At 38.9% G+C, this 20,371-nt stretch overlaps 2 protein-coding genes across 3 annotated transcripts; both read left to right on the plus strand.

The window, feature by feature from the left end:
- Nucleotides 1-1,637: 1,637 nt before the first annotated feature.
- Nucleotides 1,638-11,887, plus strand: LOC141436987 (dynein regulatory complex protein 10-like). The gene is made up of 10 exons (XM_074100146.1): nucleotides 1,638-1,956; nucleotides 2,776-3,020; nucleotides 3,755-3,862; nucleotides 6,048-6,080; nucleotides 6,580-6,745; nucleotides 6,935-7,070; nucleotides 7,732-7,881; nucleotides 9,110-9,239; nucleotides 9,973-10,143; nucleotides 11,239-11,887. Exons 1-10 carry the CDS (start codon nucleotides 1,854-1,856, stop codon nucleotides 11,452-11,454), a joined length of 1,458 nt encoding a protein of 485 aa, XP_073956247.1. The 5' UTR covers nucleotides 1,638-1,853; the 3' UTR covers nucleotides 11,455-11,887.
- Nucleotides 11,888-12,864: 977 nt separating this feature from the next.
- LOC141436855 (dynein regulatory complex protein 10-like) lies at nucleotides 12,865-20,079 on the plus strand. 2 transcript variants are annotated; one of them, XM_074099934.1, is made up of 10 exons: nucleotides 12,865-13,129; nucleotides 14,086-14,330; nucleotides 15,641-15,748; nucleotides 15,971-16,003; nucleotides 16,094-16,256; nucleotides 17,264-17,399; nucleotides 17,843-17,992; nucleotides 18,375-18,504; nucleotides 18,634-18,804; nucleotides 19,854-20,079. In XM_074099934.1, the coding sequence occupies exons 1-10, from the start codon at nucleotides 13,003-13,005 to the stop codon at nucleotides 20,058-20,060; spliced, it is 1,470 nt and encodes a 489-aa protein (XP_073956035.1). In that variant the 5' UTR covers nucleotides 12,865-13,002; the 3' UTR covers nucleotides 20,061-20,079. The 2 variants fall into 2 exon arrangements, with proteins under 2 accessions (XP_073956035.1, XP_073956036.1); XM_074099935.1 differs by lacking the exon at nucleotides 15,971-16,003.
- Nucleotides 20,080-20,371: the final 292 nt, after the last annotated feature.

Raw genomic sequence — 20,371 nt, forward strand, 5'->3', positions numbered from 1 at the left:
TCTTGCCGGATTCTTCTCAGCAGAGGTTTTTCCGAACCGGTGGTAGATTTTTTTTGACATTCATAAGTGCTTGTTATAGCCTAAATTGAATAAAGATATTTTGACTTTGACTTTGACTTTGATATCGGTGTCAGCTCCGATATCCGATATCGGGCCGGACAATGTGAAACAGGTACATATTTCATACATTTTACTTGCCCCCGATCCGATACCGATATCGGATCGGTTAATGTGGAAACGAAAATTTATCATAATTTTAATTTGATTAATGTAAGTAAAAAAATGCAGTTGTCCGTATTAAGTTAAGTGAAGGAATTAAATCAAGGAAAAAAAAATATTATCTTTTAACATTGTTTTTGTATATTTTATCCTGTAGAACCAAACTATTATATTTTTCAAAACATATTTTGGAGGATTAGTTAGTAAGGACGAGTTAGTTAGGTATTGTACATTGTTTTACACAGTTTTTTTATGCTGTTCTTGATTTTTTTGTTTATTTTCTATTGTAGATAAACTTATATGACTTTACTAAAATGCCTACGTTAAAATAATTTTGTGTTTCAATTCCCGAAGTTAATGTTATTTCATGAAGCCAGCAGCAACTTACATACTTCCTTGAACAAAAAATATCTGAATGCGACTCTTCTTTAATATGACTCTACTGCCAAGTTAATAAGATGGTGGCACACCATCGCTGGCTCAATCTTTATGAGATGTTTGGTTGTTTGTCTACTTCTCATGCATACTGGGCTAGGTAAGGTCTAAAGTTAATGGGCATCAAAATTCCGAGTCACAGAAGGATGGTAAATAAATAATATGTATTTTGAAAATATATGTAGGTACTTATGTTTATTTTAATAGAATGTAACTCGTAATTAGAGGTATTTTCATTTCTGGGCAGCCCAAACCTTCTCTTCTTAGGTAAGAATATTCAGATAAAATGACAATAGGTACGAGTTCAATTTGTAGCAATTCCAGAGTTTCGGAAAAAATAGCGACTTGTTTCTGTATATTGCAGAAAAGATTGAAGAATTCAGAAAAGTTGTAGAAACATCAAATTTGCAAAGTTTAAAATTTTCTTTAGCAGCGGTTAGTGGCGAAGTAGGTATTTAATTTTGAGAAAACATTGCATGCGATAAATAAATGCGCCAAGGCGTCCATCCACCATATCATTTTACCCACATTCTACCACACCCACCTTATAAGATATAACTAGACCGCGTACCGCGGCTTCGCCCCAAACAACTGCAACACCAGGGGTATTGCAGACGCGTTGCCAATCTAGAGGCCTAGATGGGATACCTCACGTGCCAGGAATTTCACCGGCTGTCTTACGTATTCTCCACGCCGAAACACAACAGTGCAAGCACTGCTGCTTCTTTAATTTTCTGCTGCTTTAATTTTTTAAATCTTCTTTTATAAGAACCTTCTCCTGACAATAGCAAACACAACAAAAAAGAATTAGCGAAATCGGTCCAGCCGTTCACGCGTGATGCCGTGACCAAGGGAAATAGGTATTCATTTTTATATATTGAGATAAGAGGGTGGATATGTTTATTTTACGTATCTAAGATCCTGTGAGGACGCTGTCATTCGTCTTGTTTATGATCTATATCTTTGATTGTCATTTAGTTTTTGAATCAGTTTATTTCTTATTTCTTACTACTTATTTATTTTTATTTTTGAATGAATTTTAAAATACCTATAACCAACTTAACATGCTGCCGATTTCAATGAAACTTGTAATAATCTAAATTAATTTACAAAGTTTACTCGTCAGGTCTATTACTTTAGATCGGTCCCAAAACCCAACAAAGTTATCTACTCTTCAAAGTTCAAGGTTTAGGTCGAAAATGGACTCGTTATCGGTTTCTGGCAGCTCCAAAACTACCGAAAGCAGCACTTCTAAGCTGAGCAGCCTTAAGGATAAGGAGGATGACTTTACAAAAGATAATCGTAAGTATTTGTAAGGGCCTACGCTAACTGACACGGTTTGCACGGATCGGATGGACGCCTATTGAAATATACTATGAGCAGCGCGTGCGACGGATTATAGGTACCTCCACTCGCACCCGCAGCAGGGCTACTACGAAACTCGAAACTCGAAGTTCGTGTGGTGCGGTCCCTCTGACACTTATACTATTCAATACGAGAGCGAGAGAGACGGTACGATCCGAACTTCGAGTTTCATAGTAGCCCTGCAGGCGTGCGCCCGCTCCGTGCACCCGCGCCAGCTAGCGTACGCCCTAATAATTATAGTCTGACCCTATGAAGATGTACTTTAGAATCAGACGTTAATGGACTATAAACAATTACATTGTTCACCTGCGAATATGATACACATGAATATCGTCACTACTTTGAAAAAATCTCGTATCTAAAATCAATATGTCAACAAAATTGAACCTTGATGTACCTAATGTCTATAAAGTTCACTCAGAAAAATTATCTATTTAAGGCTACGAGTTTTTTATAAAGTAGTGACGAAATGCAACAAATGTTCATGCAGCGCCTCCACCTCCACACTGTAAGAACACGCACAAATCATACAAACCCACTTATCACTACCATCACACTACACCAACGCGTTTCGAACTCAACCAGAGCCTATCCTGAGAGCAACACATCATAGTGAATGTTTAAAAGCTACGCAGCGCCACCGGAACAAAAAAAGTGCAACAATTTTTTCTGTCGATTCCTCTTTAATCTTTAGTACCTAAAGTTGTCATAAATCTTATGAGTTCACAGAATATCTTTAGTACTTTAAACTTCCAGCTGTATCTCCTATTGACCTGGAATGTGGTATACAAGCTGAACGCATCAAAAAGATCTTGGAACTCTCAGTGTATAAAACGAAACTGGCGTTGTGTCTCCCGCTCCTCATGCGGGAAAAGAGAACCCTTACTTCGATCCTGAAACCTCAAGACTATGAAGAGGTCTCCTTCATTTTCGAGCAATACAACAGTCTTCTGTTTTCTTGTAGTCTTATGAATATGGATGCTATAGATGATATTGAATCTGTAAGTTTTTTTGGTTGAATTTAGTTATTACGTATTGGATTACAATGGAACAGTCACCAACAAAAAGATATCTGCTAAAAATGTATACATACTTACTTTTAAATTATGCATTACTTTTTAACATAAAGTTGTTGTGTTTAAACAAGTATGTAATTCGGTTCACTAATGTTTCGCAACTAACGTTTGGCAACCTCATTCATTTCGCAACTGTTTGATATTTCTGAAACTGTAAATATTTCAGGATTTTTACTAAACTAACCTAACCTAGCACAGCGTAGGACGTCCACCAACGAGATGGACGGATGACCTGGTTAAAGTCGCGGGTTCATGGTGGATGCAAGCCGCGTCCAACCGAGGCAACTGGAGGTCTATGGGGGAGGCCTATGTCCAACAGTGGACGTCCTATGGCTGATATGATGATGATGAACCTAACCTAATCTAAAGGGTTCTACACGAAATGAATCAGGTTGCCAAACGTTAGTTGCGAAATAAACGGATACATACAATGTAATTCACAAAAAAGTCGAAAAGAGAGAGAGAAACCGCGGATCGGCGAGAGCAGGTTAACGGTGGGTTAGGCTGTTCTCACCGCCGCCGCCTCTTCGGTTAGCAACTGGAGGTCTATGGGGTAGGTGTTCGTCCAACACTGGACGTGGTAAGGCTGATATGATGATGATGTTATTGATGCATTTATTTGCATTAAGTTCATTTTACTTGTGTTTTATATTTTGCAGGGAGATTGTACTCTAAAACAGCGCATCAACCCAGAATTGGGGCATCTAATCTGTATCCTGAAAAGTTATAAAAACCTCAAACCCAAAGTTGAAGCCATGGTCGAAAAAGTAAGAAATAAATATCACATCTATTAATGCTTTCTAAAGTTAAGCATTAATGAGATGGTACGTCTACGTACCATCAGCCAAATAAGTGGTCTATAAATTAAACCAGTTCCAATCAAATGAATATGTCGTTAAAGTCGATCTTTCAAGTTGCTAGACACGTTTATTGGCATTATTGTTTTGTGACATGCAAACGATTATCAACTTTAGGGTGATAGACCACATATTTGGCTGATGGTACCCACTGATTGTAAAGTTTTGTGAAAATGTTTCAGTAGCCCTTTTCGGCCAGCTCGATACAATCGTGCAACTAAAGTCTGTCCACGATAAAATCTGGTTATGAACGATTTGGCGTATCTTTGTAATGAATGCTAATTTTCAAGCAGCACTTTTTTTTAGTACATTGTGCATTAAGGGGCGTAAGAAGGGGCTTTTAATGACTCGAGTTTGTAGTCCCCTTACGGCCCGTGATACACAATGATTTTCACCACATTGCGAGGTAAAAAAATGCAAAAAATTAAATTTTACTGTGTCCAAACACTTCACAGCTCGGCAAAAGAAGGGCGCTAAGAAAACAACCGAATAAAATAATGGCTACCCGTCAATACAGGGGGCTACTACAAATTCAAAAATCGAAGTTCGTATCGTACCGTCCCTTTCACTCTCGAATTAAATATAATTAGCGTTAGGAAAACGGTACCTATGAACTTCGATTTTCGAATTTCGTAGTAGCCCCCCCTGATAGTCACTTTTTCGAGTCGTCTACCATAGATAATAATTGGGTTATAGCTAAGTTTTAAAGATGGAAATGACGTTGGCTGACTTGAAACCTCTTTTGTCCGAAATGACGTACCTACTAACTTTTTAAAACTAAAGTCTTAACTCTCTTGGGGAGGAAAACTATTCGTAAATCCATAGTTCCCGCGGGAACAATTGAGGCCATTGTCCTTTAGTATACAGGCATGGAATAACTTCATTGACGAGCAAGTAATGAAAAAAGTGATTAAAAAGTAATTAGTGGTTATGAAACTACACAATGAAAATACAATCATAAGAAAATGTTAGAGCTTCTGTGAATTTTAGCTTTATGTATTAGACAGTGCCTAAATTATTTTGTACGGCCTCAAAAAAAAAAATGCTGCTTGAAAATTAGCATTCATTGCAAAGATACACCAGATCATGCATGACCAAATTTTATCGTGGACAGACTTTATCCTGAGCGCGCGTGAATCATCTTTTCGCGAGCCACAATTTTATTAATTGACATTTTAGAAAAAAAAAACGGAAAAACGGTTTCTCGGCCAGAAAGAGGTAACATCAGCTTTATCTGCTCTAACTTATTGTGCTAACAATAAGAAGTAGTGAGGTATATTTCACCATTTTGTAAGATGTCCGTATTATATTAATTGGTTGACATTTTGGTTAACACCAGCTACCTTAGTGGTAGGATTGACGATCGTATAACATGTGACGAAGACATTCAGAAGGGGAGACACAGGAGAGTAGACTTGACAACGTCGATTTTTTGGAGCTTATTAACTGCTACCAGTGTGTGTTGCCATTGATGATTTATGGCGCTGAACGTGGTCCTTGACTGTTGGCCTCTTAGAGAGGCTCAAAGTCACGCAACGAGCTATGGAGAGAGCTATGCTTGGAGTTTCTTTGCGCGATAGAATCGGAATACGGAATTCGTCGAAGAACTAAGTCACTGACATAGCTGAAAAATATGCAAATTGAAGTGGCAATGGGCAAGCCAATCGCTCGAAGAACAGATAACCGTTTCCTCGATTGCGAACCGGAAGACGAAGCGTTGGCAGGCCTCCACCAGGTGTGACTGACGCATGTGAGAGTAGCGGGCAACCGCGCGCATGCAAGTGGCGACTCATTGTTCCTTGGGCTTCATGACAAGACATTTTGTACAGCAATGACTCTTCAGGCTGATGATGATGATGATGATGATGATGAATAACTGCTAGCGAGCTCGCAATAGCCACATTTTAGCTCAAGTCTTACTAGCAATGCGCTGAGTTAATAAGTTTCCAAAAATCGACGTTGTCACTACTCTCCTCTGTCACAACTCTCCTCGGTCTCCCCAACTTGGTTGCTTTTAGTTACTCGTATCTCCTATATACTTTAGTTTAACTGTAACTCTTTGAGAAATACAAATGTCCATATGTTAATTTTTCAGATGCGAAGTGATGCTAATGATCCTGATTATCGTGTAAGATATTTAAGCTTACGTCTTTTTATATAGCTCGCTTTAGACCTGCAAGAAAAATCGCACAAGTCGTTTTACCTACATTGCAAGGTTGGATAGGGAACGGGTTTGAAGTGTTCAGTCGGACGCCGCAAGGTATTGCAACTTGCACGATGTTTCTTCCTTTGCAGGTCAAATAACATCATAATAGCGATTCCTCCCTCAAAATCAGCGCCACGGCTTGCCGTGGTATTACGCTGTGGGGACCTATTTAGCGTCATGTATGACTTTATTTGTTCTATGTTTGTTTTATGGCGTTAAATAAATGTAATTATTTTCTTTCTTTCTTTAGATTCGATAGACAAACGCTCATTATACTTACTGAATTATCTCTATAATATAATCTAAAATAATAATTCACCTAATTCACTTTCAGACTTAACAAAACAAAGATTAGTCGTTCGCAATATAATTTCATGTTGATACTGGATGAATGAAAAAAAAAGTGTTTTATTTTTTATAGAAAAGACAATCAGTACCACAAGCCTTCGCATATTTGGTAGAATTGGAAAAGTTCCGTGACCTGATGATTATCAAGACCCAGACCATGGCTGCTGAGGAGTGGCAAGCCGCCTTCGACACGAGGAAACTGGAAATTTCTAATACCAAATTGACGGCGTGTGTCGAAGGTAAGTATATACCTACCACATTATGTCACGTTTTTTAGGGAAAAGAGAATGGCGGAAAACGACCGTGACCCACGACCGCGACAGTTTTATACATTTTTTTCATTTTGGTGTTTGGGTTAAATATACAAAAACAGTAAAATTATTTCTGTGATATAAATCCATTATTACTATTACTCCTCTGTGTTCTAGAATACTCGAAGTGCCTGAGGGAAGAATATGAAAATTTCGATAAAGCCATGAAGGAGAAAAACAATACCATTGAAAGATTGAAGCGTGAGATTGCAGCATTGCACCAAAGCGCCAATGTTATACTCAATAAGAAAATGTAAACTTGCTCTTTTTTCATAACATTAGAGTACCTACAGAGTGTACAGTTAAATGCAAGAATACATTGCAGAATAGGTTGCAGGTGGCAGGACCTTGTGCAAGGTCCGCCCGGATTGCTACCACTATCTTGCTCGCTGTCCTGCCGTGAAGCAGCAGTGCTTGCACTGTTGTGTTTCGGCGTGGAGAGTAAGACAGCTGGTGAAATTACTGGCACTTGAGGTATCCCATCTTAGGCCTCTAGGTTGGCAACGCATCTGCAATACCCCTGGTGTCGCAGATGTTTATGGGCGGTGGTGATCTCTTACCATCAGGAGACCCACTTGCTCGTTTGCCATCCAGTCGAATAAAAAAAAAGGAATATGTCTAATCGAACCACTCAAAAATATGTTACCACGGACCATATTACGTTGGAATAAGAGTCTGTGATACACGTCTTAGAAGGGTTAGATAAATCTATAATATTTTTGCACTCGACTGTACGACAGACATAACTCAAAGGCCGTGGTAAAATATTTATGAGTGGTTCAAATAAATACATAAGTATTTTTGCATTTGATTGACTGTATGTGAGTGAGCCTTCAAGAAATATTTCTAAACATGCTCTGCAGATAATTCCACGTAGAACAGACAGTAACAGTAATGTGCTAATGTGTTTGCAGCCTTGACTCCGAGCGTAAGATGGTCCTCCTCTCCCGGACACACGTGGCCAAAGCCGAAGTGCTCAAGGAAGTGGAAATTGAGAGCCGTGAAACTTACGAACGCGTACTTGCGAAAGACATTCACGAGGAAAAAAATCACAGACTACGAAGGTTTCATAAGTCTTATTTTTTTATATTTTATTTTTATTTTTTTAATAGCCTATATAGTGTCCCCACTGCTGGGCAAAGGCCTCCCCTTTCTCCTTCCACTCGTCTCTGGCTTCGGCAAAATGTTGCCAGTCCGGCTGGAATCGCTCCAAATCGTCCCGCCACCTTCTTTTAGGCCTACCTCTGCTCCGGTGCCCGTCGCTTGAAACCGAATCAGTGGTGATTTTGGCCCAACGATCCGGATGCATCCCACTTGAGTTTGGCGGTTTTCGTCCCTACATCAACAATTCGGGTTTTTGAGCGCAGTCTTATTATATTAACTTTATTTCCAGTAGTAGGGTTAACTAGAAATTTGTATGATCAACTAAAAATATCATATCAGTTAAGTAGGTATTCTGATCTTAGCAGTACGCTTAAATATCAGATTTTCCTGCCATTTTCTCACCATGGATATATTGGAATATGGATGGATCATCATCCCAGCCTATATACGTCCCACTGCTGGGCACAGGCCTCCTCTCGGAATGAGAGGGCTTGGGCCGTAGTTCCCACGCGGGCCCAGTGCGGATTGGGAACTTCACACACACCATTGAATTGCTTCGCAGGTTTGTGCAGGTTTCCTCACGATGTTTTCCTTCACCGAAAAGCTCGTGGTAAATCTCTAATGTAATTTCGCATATGAACTCCGAAAAAGTCAGAGGTGCGAGCCGGGATTTGAACCCACGATCCTCTGCTTGTGAGGCCATAGGTCAAACCACTCGGCCACCACGGCCTCCCATATGGATGGATGCATGGATATGCTAAACGAGCATAAAAAAAATCTATGGATTAAATTGTTGAATTTGTGATGCTAACAAAATGCCACTCATGATACCTGTCGGTAGGTATACTCGTAGATACCTGTTAATACATGTATTGCATGTACAGTATGTAACTGTAAGGGCGCTGATTTTTTTCGGAATTTATGTGCGAAAATACATTTGATATTTGCTATGAGACTTGCCGTGAAGGAAAATATCGTGAGGAAAACTGCACACATTTACGAATAATTTCAGTGGTATGTGCGAAGTTCCCAATCCGTACTGGGCCCGTGTGGGAACTCAGTCTCAAGCCCTCTAGTTTCTACGGGAGGCCAGCATATAAGCCGATGTGTATAAAGGCCGAGTTAGTATTTATGAAACTAAGAATCAAAATATATGCATTTTTTTTAATCATACCAATACATTTGAAGGGTTAAAGTGGAGACCCAGCTATTGTCGTGGATACAGAAGTACGATTTGGAAATGAAGGTTAAACAGAGTGAATTGGATGAGGTGACTGACGATTTTGATGATGAAACTCGCCAAGTGGAAAATTTAGAGGTATCTTTTTTTTGTTCATCCATTTGGTTACACAAACAACATCTATGTATAGACTCCATGTTTCTTACATTAAAACGGCGCACAAAATAAGTTCACAGCGCGGTTTGATGAAACGCGTAGGTGAAACGTCACTATAGTTTGTTGACGTCCGTGACAGGGGTTGTGTCAAAGTAATGAGGGCTATCGCGAATGAATTCGCCGCTAGAGGCGCTAGTGTAGCGTGAGGTCTCCGAAATGTCAAATCTCATAGTTTTTGGGTGAGCTACGCGGGTTTATTTATAATTAGAATTTTTTGTGAATATTTTGCATTACCTGAAATTAATTATGGCAATTATGCGTTCCGGGGCAATGAATGTCTGTGTTTTGAGACAGTTTTGTCTTTTAGAAACTTTTGTCCTCCCTTTTTTTCCGAACAAAACGGGACTAAGCAACACTGTGGTTGCTGGATATTTTTATGGTACGGTTTTAAGGTGTATTAAATATGATTTTAATCTAAACTTTGTTTTAACGCCCGTAATAACAGACTCTGAAAGCCACACTTAAAAACCTCACGCAACAGTGCGCCATCTAGTGAGACAAAAAACGATAGCCCTCATTGATGGTTGATGCGCCGCGAGTTTTGTTCCAAACAGCTAGTCTAGTGCTGTAAGGTACATAATTGACGATAAGAAACGACTATATTTTTATACAACGCGATGACAAACTTACTAAAAATTTACCATGCCTTCCACAGCGTAAGTTAGAAGAGCAAAACAAGGAGTTTATACCGTTAATGGAGGAGAAAGAAGCGGAATACCATGCTGAGATGACCGAGAAGATGAACTTGTTCATTATACAGCATGCTGCCAGGGTTATTCAGATGGCATGGAAGGAGACAGTGGCTAACCGCGCCGAGAAAGCAAAAGTATGTAACTCAGGGGTGATATCTGTTTTTTCAGTTTCCGTTAGAATTCGGCAGACTTCGGGCATCCTCGCGAATATTCGTTACGCGAATAGAGCCAAGCTACCGAGCACGTCCGAGCGTCAGCTGAGTGCCCGCACGAGCGGTCCCGAGTGGGCCTAAATGTTTATTGTGCGCATGTGCGGCAACATTGTTCGCAACATTTTCACAATTACCAACTGTTATGTCACATCACACATCTTTTGCTTTAATAATTCTTATTTTACTTAAGTAATTATATTTTTCGCCGCATTGCATATTCACGCACACTCCCCCATAAACTTTAAGCTTAAGTACTTTATCTTATCATCAACCATCTTCAATTACCGTGAGCTCCTGCAGGGCTGCTACGAAACTCGAAACTCGAAGTTCGTATCGTGCGGTCCCTCTGACACTTATACTATTTAATACGAGAGCGAGAGGGACGGTACGATACGAACTTCGAGTTTCGAGTTTCGTAGTAGCCCTGCTGGCTAAATGCTTGTCGTAAACATAAGAGTGAGTTAAAATGTTTCACACTTAAGAAGCGTTAATGCTTCTAGCAAACTTTGTACAGACAAATGAAGGACCTCACCCACAGCTGAATATTATAACGTAACTGACTAGGTATGTACAGTCAGCATCAAAAGAAGCTGGTTATTTTTGTACTTTGTCGTTTAACAGTCACGTAGGTACTTAGCGCCATACATGATTGACAAATGTGTTAATAGAGTAAAAAAGTAACCAGCTACTTTTGATGCTAACTGTACTTCTATAACCTCTGCCTATCAGAATCATCTTAGTTTTAAGATCCTGGCCGGACTATCAGGATGTTAAAGCCAGATTATTGTAATGTCACCAGATTTCAATATTGTAAGTATGCCAAACTTCAAGTCAATCAGGCACCTATCAGTTGCTTCCAACTGCCTGCCTGATAATTTAAATAGTAATAACAATAATAATCTGACCACAGGAGGTGGGTCAAATTAAGCTTCCAAGATTTGATCCAAATAAATAACTAAACAATCAGGGCAAGCCAAATAAAATATTGTAAACATAACCATTCGCATTATTTTGCAGTTGAAGAAAATTCAAAAACAGCAGAGAGCTGCTGCAGAAGCCGCAGCGAAGGCTGCTGAAGAAGCAGCTAAGAGGGAAGCAGCAGCGGCTAAGAAAGCGGCAAAAGAGGCAAAACTGCAGGCAGCAGCTGAAAAGAAAGCAGCCAAAGAGGCAGAAAAGGAAGCGGCTAAGGCAGCAAAAGCAGCAAAGGCGGCTAAAGAACAAGATGAAGATTAAATCCAACAGAAATCTTCACAGTTATATTTATTTACTTATATTTTTTTAATGTTTATTTTGTTATTTTGTAAGATAGCTTTACTTATTCGAGTGCATTTTTATAGCTATTTTCATTTGTAAGTTAGTTTTTCTTTTTGAAAATTTAGGGGTTGTTTCACAAGCCATTGATTATATTTATTTGACACATAATGGCATCACATAATGTGATGCCGTCTCCGTCTATTCGAACAAAACAAACAGAGACGGCATCAATTTATCCGTCAGATAAATTTAATCAATGGATGGTTAAACAGGGTGTTTGTATTTTATGTACTTACCTAAATGTTTTTTAATTCAGTTTTTAACTTTATAGTGCTATGTTTTTTTGTATTGTAAGACAGACAATATGCTTGTCCTTTACATAATTTGCTACTAACTAAATGTTATTTCATTATTTTATTGTGTTTTTATTTTTTATCTCTTTCTATTTAACCCCCCCCCACCCTGTCTGTCCTTCGTAGCTCTCAAGCGGATGGACACCGGGATGGACATATCGTTACGTTATGCGGCGCGGAAGTGGTGCTAGTTGTAATATTCGACTAACATGAAAGAGTCCACATAGAATAGCGCGCCACGCTTATTTCCAGCTTGGATAAGATTATCATTTATTTTTGTATAATTATTAGCAATTTCGTGTTACAATATTCACTAATAGGTAGGTACAGTCACCAGCATTATTATCTGCCACAGCGGAGCGTGCAAAAATGCAAAAATATCTGACACGTCCTTCCGACCCTAGAAATAGAGTCGTATCAGATGTTTATGCACGCTTGTTGTGTCAGATATTGGCGCTGGTGACTGTACAATACTTAGCGGCATTAACCATCGAAATAGTAAGTACGTAGGAATATCACTGCAACTTTATCCCGTCAGAGTGCAGCACTAGCACATACCATATGTTTATGGTTTATGTTTTGTGCGTATCTTAATGTGCGTAGGATGCCGTAATATCATATAATTTCAATGAAATTTCTGGAAATATAGCGCTATCGCTACTATAGATGTAGTTGTTGTTTCTTTAAAAAAAATATGGCTCTGTCCATTGCAGGACAATTTTGCCAGTGTCTAGTAGTTTTTGTCGTTGTACGGTAAAAAAAATCTAGAAAACGAAATATGAGAGGTAATGGTGGATGAACGATGACAGCGCGAAAAAATCTATTCAAACATCTACTATCGATGTAAATATCATTTATTTTGTTACTCATAAATATGTCATGATTTCTATAGGTTTTAATACTCTTTAGTCATGATCCGTCATGACGACAAACAGAGAACTTGTCTCTCCTTCCTCTTTGCAGAGAACTGACGTTGTCGTTGTCAGTGTCGCCCCCTGCGCAGAGCTTTGCCTAATATGCCCTATTCGTGTCACTATTTCACAGCACTATTTCTTGCAGAAGCAATCTTACTGTAGTTTGTGTTTATAGAAGTTCAAAGGGAGTTCTTCAATTCTTTTAATATATACACAAAATTGAAATATACATAGACAGGTGTAAAGATTAAAAATAGATAATGCGCAAAGCGGAATCTACAACGTTCTCGCAAGGAACAGAGCATTCGGAAAGTTCTAGAACCGACAGCAGCGGGGCTCAGAGCGCTGATAAAGTGATAGTAGAAGAGGATTTTACCAAGGATAATGGTATGACCATACCCGTTATCAGGGCCGGATTTAGAGATCTAGAAGCTTCTTGGTAATCGAAAGAACGGAGGCCCCTAAAGGCGAAAAAAGGCTGTTGACAAAAAAAAGGAAAAGTTGCCACCCGTCGAAATTTGGATATTTTTTTAACTTTTATTGTGGGAGCCCCCCTTGTGGAGGCCTCAGAAGCCCCTCTCTAAATCCGACCCTGGTAATTTTAATAGGTATTTGTACTTATGACTTATTTACTTCGCCGTTAAGACAGCACCCCACATGTAAACGCGGCGGCGGTGGAGTAAATCTTGGTACCCCACAGCCAGTTTCCGCCAGTTGTCCGTTTCATGTGCGACCGATTACCAATCGGCGACCTTGTATTAAGTATATATCATACCTAGGCTAATGCCTAATGCACTATATGATCCAGGTATATGTAGGCCCAAATAGGCTCAGCATTCCAAGGTAAGAACAGCTGTTGTGATGCAGCGACAAGCCCTGCTACAGTTGATAGAGCCTTAAATGCTTTGATGAAGAAATTTTGGGTTTATTTCCTGCCTGTGTACAGTCGAATGCAAAAATATATTTACAGCCATAGCGTCAAAATATGTATACATCGACCTATGTTTAGTGGCATAAAGGGAACATACCTATATATATTTATGCCCTTGACCGTACCCGCGGCTTTGCTCACATGACATGAATCATCAGGTTTAAGTCATTGGATTAAGATTAGATAAGATTTAGATTATTATAAGATTTAAATCATTAAATTAAGGTTTGATTAATGTTTAGTTTCAATTAGATTTCGATAATCATTACATTTAGGTGATTTAATCTGAAATTTCGAGATTTCCTAAATACTAACTACATCGTGACCTTTTTAGCATGTTGTAAGCAGAGCGACCGTGCCAATTTTCTGCGTATATAGAGCAGTGGTAAAACTATATTCATTATAATTCCAGCGGCATCACCCATAGACTTAGAATGTCACATCCAAGCGGAGCGTATCACAAAGATCCTGACAGAAGCAATATACAAGACCAGCCTGGCGCTTTGTCTACCGGTGCTGGTGCGTGATCGCAAGATACTGGCCAGTACGCTGACTCGCCAGCACTTGGATGAGATACTCATGATCCACGAGCAATACGATAACCCTCTCTTTTCCATTAGTCTTCTCAACGTATCTGCTATGGATGACATCCAGAATGTAAGAGCACCATGTATTTAAGATTGTTTTTTGGATTTTTTTTGTATTTTTTATTTCAATTCCAATTTTTTGTTACTTTTACGGTCATCCCGTAAAACCCATATCGAAAATACAAACTGAAATATAGATGCATAATTAAATTAAGCTTAATTTGATTGCTTCATAACGACATCTCTTGTCCGGGTGAGCGGTTAGTTCCATTGAGGTGCTGAAAGTTTCTCGATGAGGGCTACAGCATAGATGTCGCTAGTGTCGCTGCTTAAGTGACTAAATAAGAAAAACAAACAAGCTGCGATATGTGGTGCATAGGAGAGATTCGTGTCTGTATCACTGTCCAGTGGTGGTGTAGTGGTATAGCACGTAGCACGGAATGCCGAGGACCTGGGTTCGATTCCCAGCGCTGGTCTTATTTTTTTGGTTTTTCTATGCATCTATATTTCAGTTTGTATTTTCGACACCATGTATTTAAAAAAAAACTAAGACTGCGTTCCCAGAGATGTGCGAGGAATGTGTTTTGAACATGAAACTACCGTGAGACTCACTCATATTAAATATTATTGTAACGGGTAACTCACGTCTTAAATCGAGTTTAGCTCAACATGTTGCTCCCAAGAAGGGCTTCGAATTAGCACGAAACATGTCGAGCAAATTTATCGGCTACAATATTATTTGATATGAGAAATGTGTGTCGTGAATCAATGGAAATACTTCATTTATCTGTTGTCGCTCCGCTGAGCTGTTTCCACTAGAACTGCGCTAAACGAGAATAGGTAAATGAAGCGCTTGTATGGGTTAATGAAAAACGTATTTCTAGCAACGCATCTTGGCACAATACAACACAAATATTCTTTATTGATCACCAAAAGCAGTACAGTGACATTACAAAAATAAAAAAAATCAGGTGGACAATAGGCGATAGACAATAGGGATTCAGGTAGGCACAACACAATCTAGTGGAATCGCAGCCTAAAATAACCACAACTTTATATACCTACGACCATTATGTGCAATAAAAATCCTGAGGAGAAAACATGAATGATTATTGTCATTTTGATAGATTTTCTTACCGTAAATACTTATCAGTAAATATCAATTCAGCGCATTTACATCAACTTCCCAGTCGCTATTTTGGGCTTCCTTTCACTTCCAAAACATAAACTGCCACGTTAAAGAATAAAAGTTTATAAAATCCTATACTTATATTTTTAAAATATACAGCCATTTTAGATCGAAAATATGCCAGTTACGTAGACTTACTTTTTTATGTGGAAGATTATGATACTATTATAAGTAACTCCAATTGTTTTTAGGGTGACATGAGCCTAAAGAACCGCCTGAATCCAGAGTTAGGTCATTTGATCTCCATTCTCAATACCTACCCTGCTCTCAAACCTAAGATCGACAATCTAGTTGAAAAGGTATGGCTATGCTATCAAATATATTCTACTGATATAAATTCATCTTAAAAGAAACGTAACAAGAAGACGATGCTCTTTTTAGGTTATTTCATACAAGTTACAACCATCTGACTAAATCAAATTGAAACTTCATCACCATGATAGTTAACTGCCACGGATAAACCACTTAGTTGGTAGAGCTGTAGCACTGTTTGTTGATTTTTATATTATGTTACGTTTCAGATGAAGATCGAAAATTCAGCAAGTAATCTAAGAGTAAGAGACCAAATTTAAATGCATCACAAACTCTACTTAAAATCACGTTTATAAAAAAGAATAAACAATTTTGAATTTGTGACATTCCAGGGCAAGGACCCCCTTCCAGGTCTCTTATACCTTCTGGAGCTGGAACACCTGCGAGAGCAGATGGAGGTACAGATGGAATTGACAGCGGCGGATGAACTCAGAGCCAAGTTTAAGACGAGGAAACTTGAAGGGTCCAATGCTGAATTGATGGAACGAATTAAGGGTAATTTTTATCAAAAAGGTTCTGCCGTGACGCAGGATATATCTATCGTGTGTTAAACTTGTCCATTTTATTTATTTCCTTAGGTAATTGTATTTTCTTAATGCATGGTATTTGTATTTACGGGGGAAAAGCGCGGAGGCCAAAGGTAGGTTGGTCAAAACGAATGCATATTTTAAAAATGCGACGCGATACAATCCATTATAGTTTTCTTATCATTCAAAAACTCATGACCTGCCGCTCAATATTTACGCCGTATTTGGTTTATTTTGATTTTCAAAGACGACTTTAGGGTTCTTTTTCTATCAAACGAACTACAAGTAATCCGGTTTCTACAGAGTATGATTTAAAGTTACACCTGTCGACAACGAGTGGACGCCGAAAGTCGAGGCGATGCTGGTCGGGTGCCGCGTGGCTCTAATGACCTTTATAGAGTATATCCTTAAATATCTTACATATATACATATGTATATATATATGAGTTTAAAAACTAAGGCTTTACTAGTAATGATAAAGCAAGGGATTAAATAAATGCAATACATAGATTTGACGTCTGTGTTTCTTTTATGAATTATAGTTTGAAATTTATATTTGATTATGATTAACTGTATTGCGCTCCGAAACACGCATTGCTAATGTGGGTGCCAAGACTGCCAGGCTGAAATGGGGCCACAAAACGGACTTCGGCGGCGTGGCAGGCCCAGGCGTCGATGGCGGGATGTTCTGGACGCCTTTCTTCGCAGCTGGTCAGAGATCGCCCAAGACCGGCTCTAGTGGAGGACATGGGGGGAGGCCTTTGCGCAGCAGTGGGACATCTCTATAGGCTTCTAAATAATAACAATAATAATAAGTTTAACTAAATATAGTATTATAGATTTATAAGTCAACCTTGCTACTAACAAATTATGGATTTAACTGTCTGAAATAAATGTATTTTTTATTTTTTTATGAAGTTGTAAATTGTTTGTGGTTTAGAATAATCTTGGCACATAGTTCATTTGTTCTTTTAGAGTATTCGACTTGTCTGAAAGAAGAGACGGAATCATTTGAGAAGGAAATGTTGATTAAAGAGGAAACAATCAGGAAACTTGAACAGGAACTGTCTTTTTTCTACCAAGTGGCAAACAGCAAGCTTACTAAAAAGATGTAAGTTTTCATCTCCAGTCTATATACTTCCCATGCATGACTACAGGCTTTTTCTCAGAACGAGCGGGTTTTAACTGTATATTATAAAGTATTTCGACGATCTGATAGCGTATTGGTTATTTTAACTGTGAAGCCAGAGGTTATATATATGCCAGTAATTTCACCGGCTGTCTTACTCTCTACGCCGAAACACAACAGTGCAAGCACTGCTGCTTCACGGCGGGATTAGCGAGCAAGATCACAACGTGTTAATTTTGATTTCCGTTAACTTTAAGGAAAGAAAGAAAATGATTATTTGCTAGATCATCTTTGTACTAGCGCACTTCATTGCAAACTTGCAATAAATGATTGATTGATTAGTTCAATAGCATGAGCGCACTTGGAGCGCACCCAGCGAATCATATCATAATACTGGTAGTTTTTTTATAGTTAACAATTTGCAGTGTGGACTCCGATCGCCAGATGGTGCTGGCATCACGTGCCCACGCCGTCAAAGACGCGATACTGCAGGAAGAAGAAATCGAGGTCCGTGAGACCTATGAGAAAGTTTTGAGGGCGCATATTCTTCTCGAGAAGAACCAACGTGCACGCAGGTAAAATAAAGAAGAATTTGACACGGTTCCAAACATCTAGATTTTACTTTAGATCAAGATGGTTGTGACGGTAGGAGGAACTATTAACAGCCCAGATTTGCTGCGGAAGTAAATGCGTCATTAACACACAAAGAAATTATATCACGGTTTTTCCGTAAGGTAAACATACCTACTATATCCTCCATATGGCTGTAGTTAGTTAGTTTGGTGGACGTTGTTTATGTGTAGTATTCTATCACTTAACCTCCTAAGGCCCAACGTCCTCAATTTAGGACATACGTCAAAGCTAATGTCAACTTTTATTAATTGACATTAAGTTTCAAATTCTAATTTAACGAAATTTGACGTGGGCCTCAGAAGGTCAAAATATTTTTTTATCCAGGAGCAAAGTGGAAACGCAATTGCTGTCTTGGCTTCAAAAGTACGACGGTGAAATGAGAGAGAAACAGGTTGATCTTGACGAACTAACTAAGAAATATGAAGACGAGCTTGAAAAGATTGAAATACTGGAGGTATGGCGATCTAATATCTACTTATATAAATAGCTTTTAAAAATAAGTTGCTCCTTAGGAGTGTTGGAAGGCTAATAAAAAAAAGGTACCAAAAAAGACAAGGTCAAAAATCACTTGCTTTTTTTTCAGGAGAAATTGGCTAAGCAGAATGTGGAGTTTGATCCGTTGATGAAAGAGAGAGAAGATGAATATCACGCGGAGTTGGCGGAGAAGCAGAAGATATTCCTTGTGGAGCACGCGGCTAGGGTCATACAGGTGGCATGGCGCGATACGATCGCCAACCGCGCTGAGAAGAAGAAGGTAAGAACAATTAAATTTAAATTCATTTAGTATGAGTGATTAGAAGCTGATAAGAAGATTAGGTACGGTATTTCTCGTTGCCACGTTTGAGTTTTTGAAATTCATGTTTATGAAATTGCACCTGAAATTTACCATGAGCTTTACAGTGAAGGAAAATATATTGAGCAAACCCCACTGCGTCAGCGAGGGAATTATGGTCTAAGCTTAATCATTCTGAGAGGAGGCCGGTGCACAGCAGTGGGACTTATATAAACTGAGATGCAGATATTAGCTTCTAAGTATTAATTAAATATCTATGTAGGTCATCATCATCAGCTGGGAGACGTCCACTGCTGAACAAAGGCCTCCCCTTAGAACGCCACAATGAACGACAACTCGCCACTTGCATCTAACGATTTCCCGCAACTCTCACGATATCGTCAGCCCACCTGGTGGTTCACCGCTTTATCTTCCAGTTCGTGGTCGCCACTCGGGGACTTTTCTCTTTCAACTGTTCTGTTCTTCGAGCGATGTGACCCGCCGATTAACACTTCAACTTGCATATTTTTCCAGCTATGTCGGTGACTAGTTCTATCTGTGTAGTTGTGTATGTGTGTTCGGATCTATGTAGGTATGTAACGAAATCTTTGAACTTGGTTTTCACCCACTTCTTTTTATTATATTGACACTAAGCTTGGCAATTACGGGTAGTTCTGATGACAATAAAATAATATGGTACAATTGAGCTGATCTGATGATGGAGTCGGAAGCTAGGCACTTTTAAACCAAGAGAAAACTATAAAATATGATTTTCCAGTTTTAAAATAAGCAAGTTGGTGGCGATTTAGTTCTATATACAAGACACCCCCGGTACTAACTAAAATAACCGACTTGCTATAAAATTACATCTCAAAACTTTCATGCAATATAAGAACTGCATTGCAAGACTTGCATTTTTTTATGTAATGTTTTTGATGGGATTGAAGTTATGTGAGCATGTTCCCTATAAAATATATGTTTAAAGATATGAACAGTGCCATACTTCATTAGTATTTTTTGTTGGCTTTTAGTTGAAGAAACTGCAAAAGAAGCAACAAGCTCAAGCAGAAGCGGAGGCAAGAGCTGCAGAGCTGGCTGCTAAGAAGGCGGCAGCAGCACTTAAGAAGGCTGAAAAGGAAGCTAAGGCAGCAGCTAAAGCAGAGAAGGAAGCGGAAAAGAAAGCGAAACTTGAGGCTGCTAAAGCCGCCAAGCTTGCTGAGAAAGAGGAAGAAAATTGATGATCAACAAAATGCCTACCTTGCTATAGATTCGTCATGCGTTACTTTGTGTAGATGCATCGAATTTGGAGCCAATCGAGAAATCTGTAGTCAAGTCTACGGTAACATACGTGTTGGAAGTAGATGCAACCTTTTTGATATACATTCACAAAAGACGCCTAAAAGTGACAAAGTCCAGGTTTTCGTTGCATTTATTTCCTGATATGAAAATTAGCTAGGTTTTATATTTAGGGTAAACCAGTATCTTCTGAGTATCTTTTTAATAATCGTCACTTTCATTATTACTTAAGACCAAGAGCTGGGTCCCTTAT

The sequence above is a fragment of the Choristoneura fumiferana genome, chromosome 17 (genome assembly GCF_025370935.1).
Source record: "Choristoneura fumiferana chromosome 17, NRCan_CFum_1, whole genome shotgun sequence".
Classification (NCBI taxonomy): Eukaryota; Metazoa; Arthropoda; class Insecta; order Lepidoptera; family Tortricidae; genus Choristoneura; species Choristoneura fumiferana.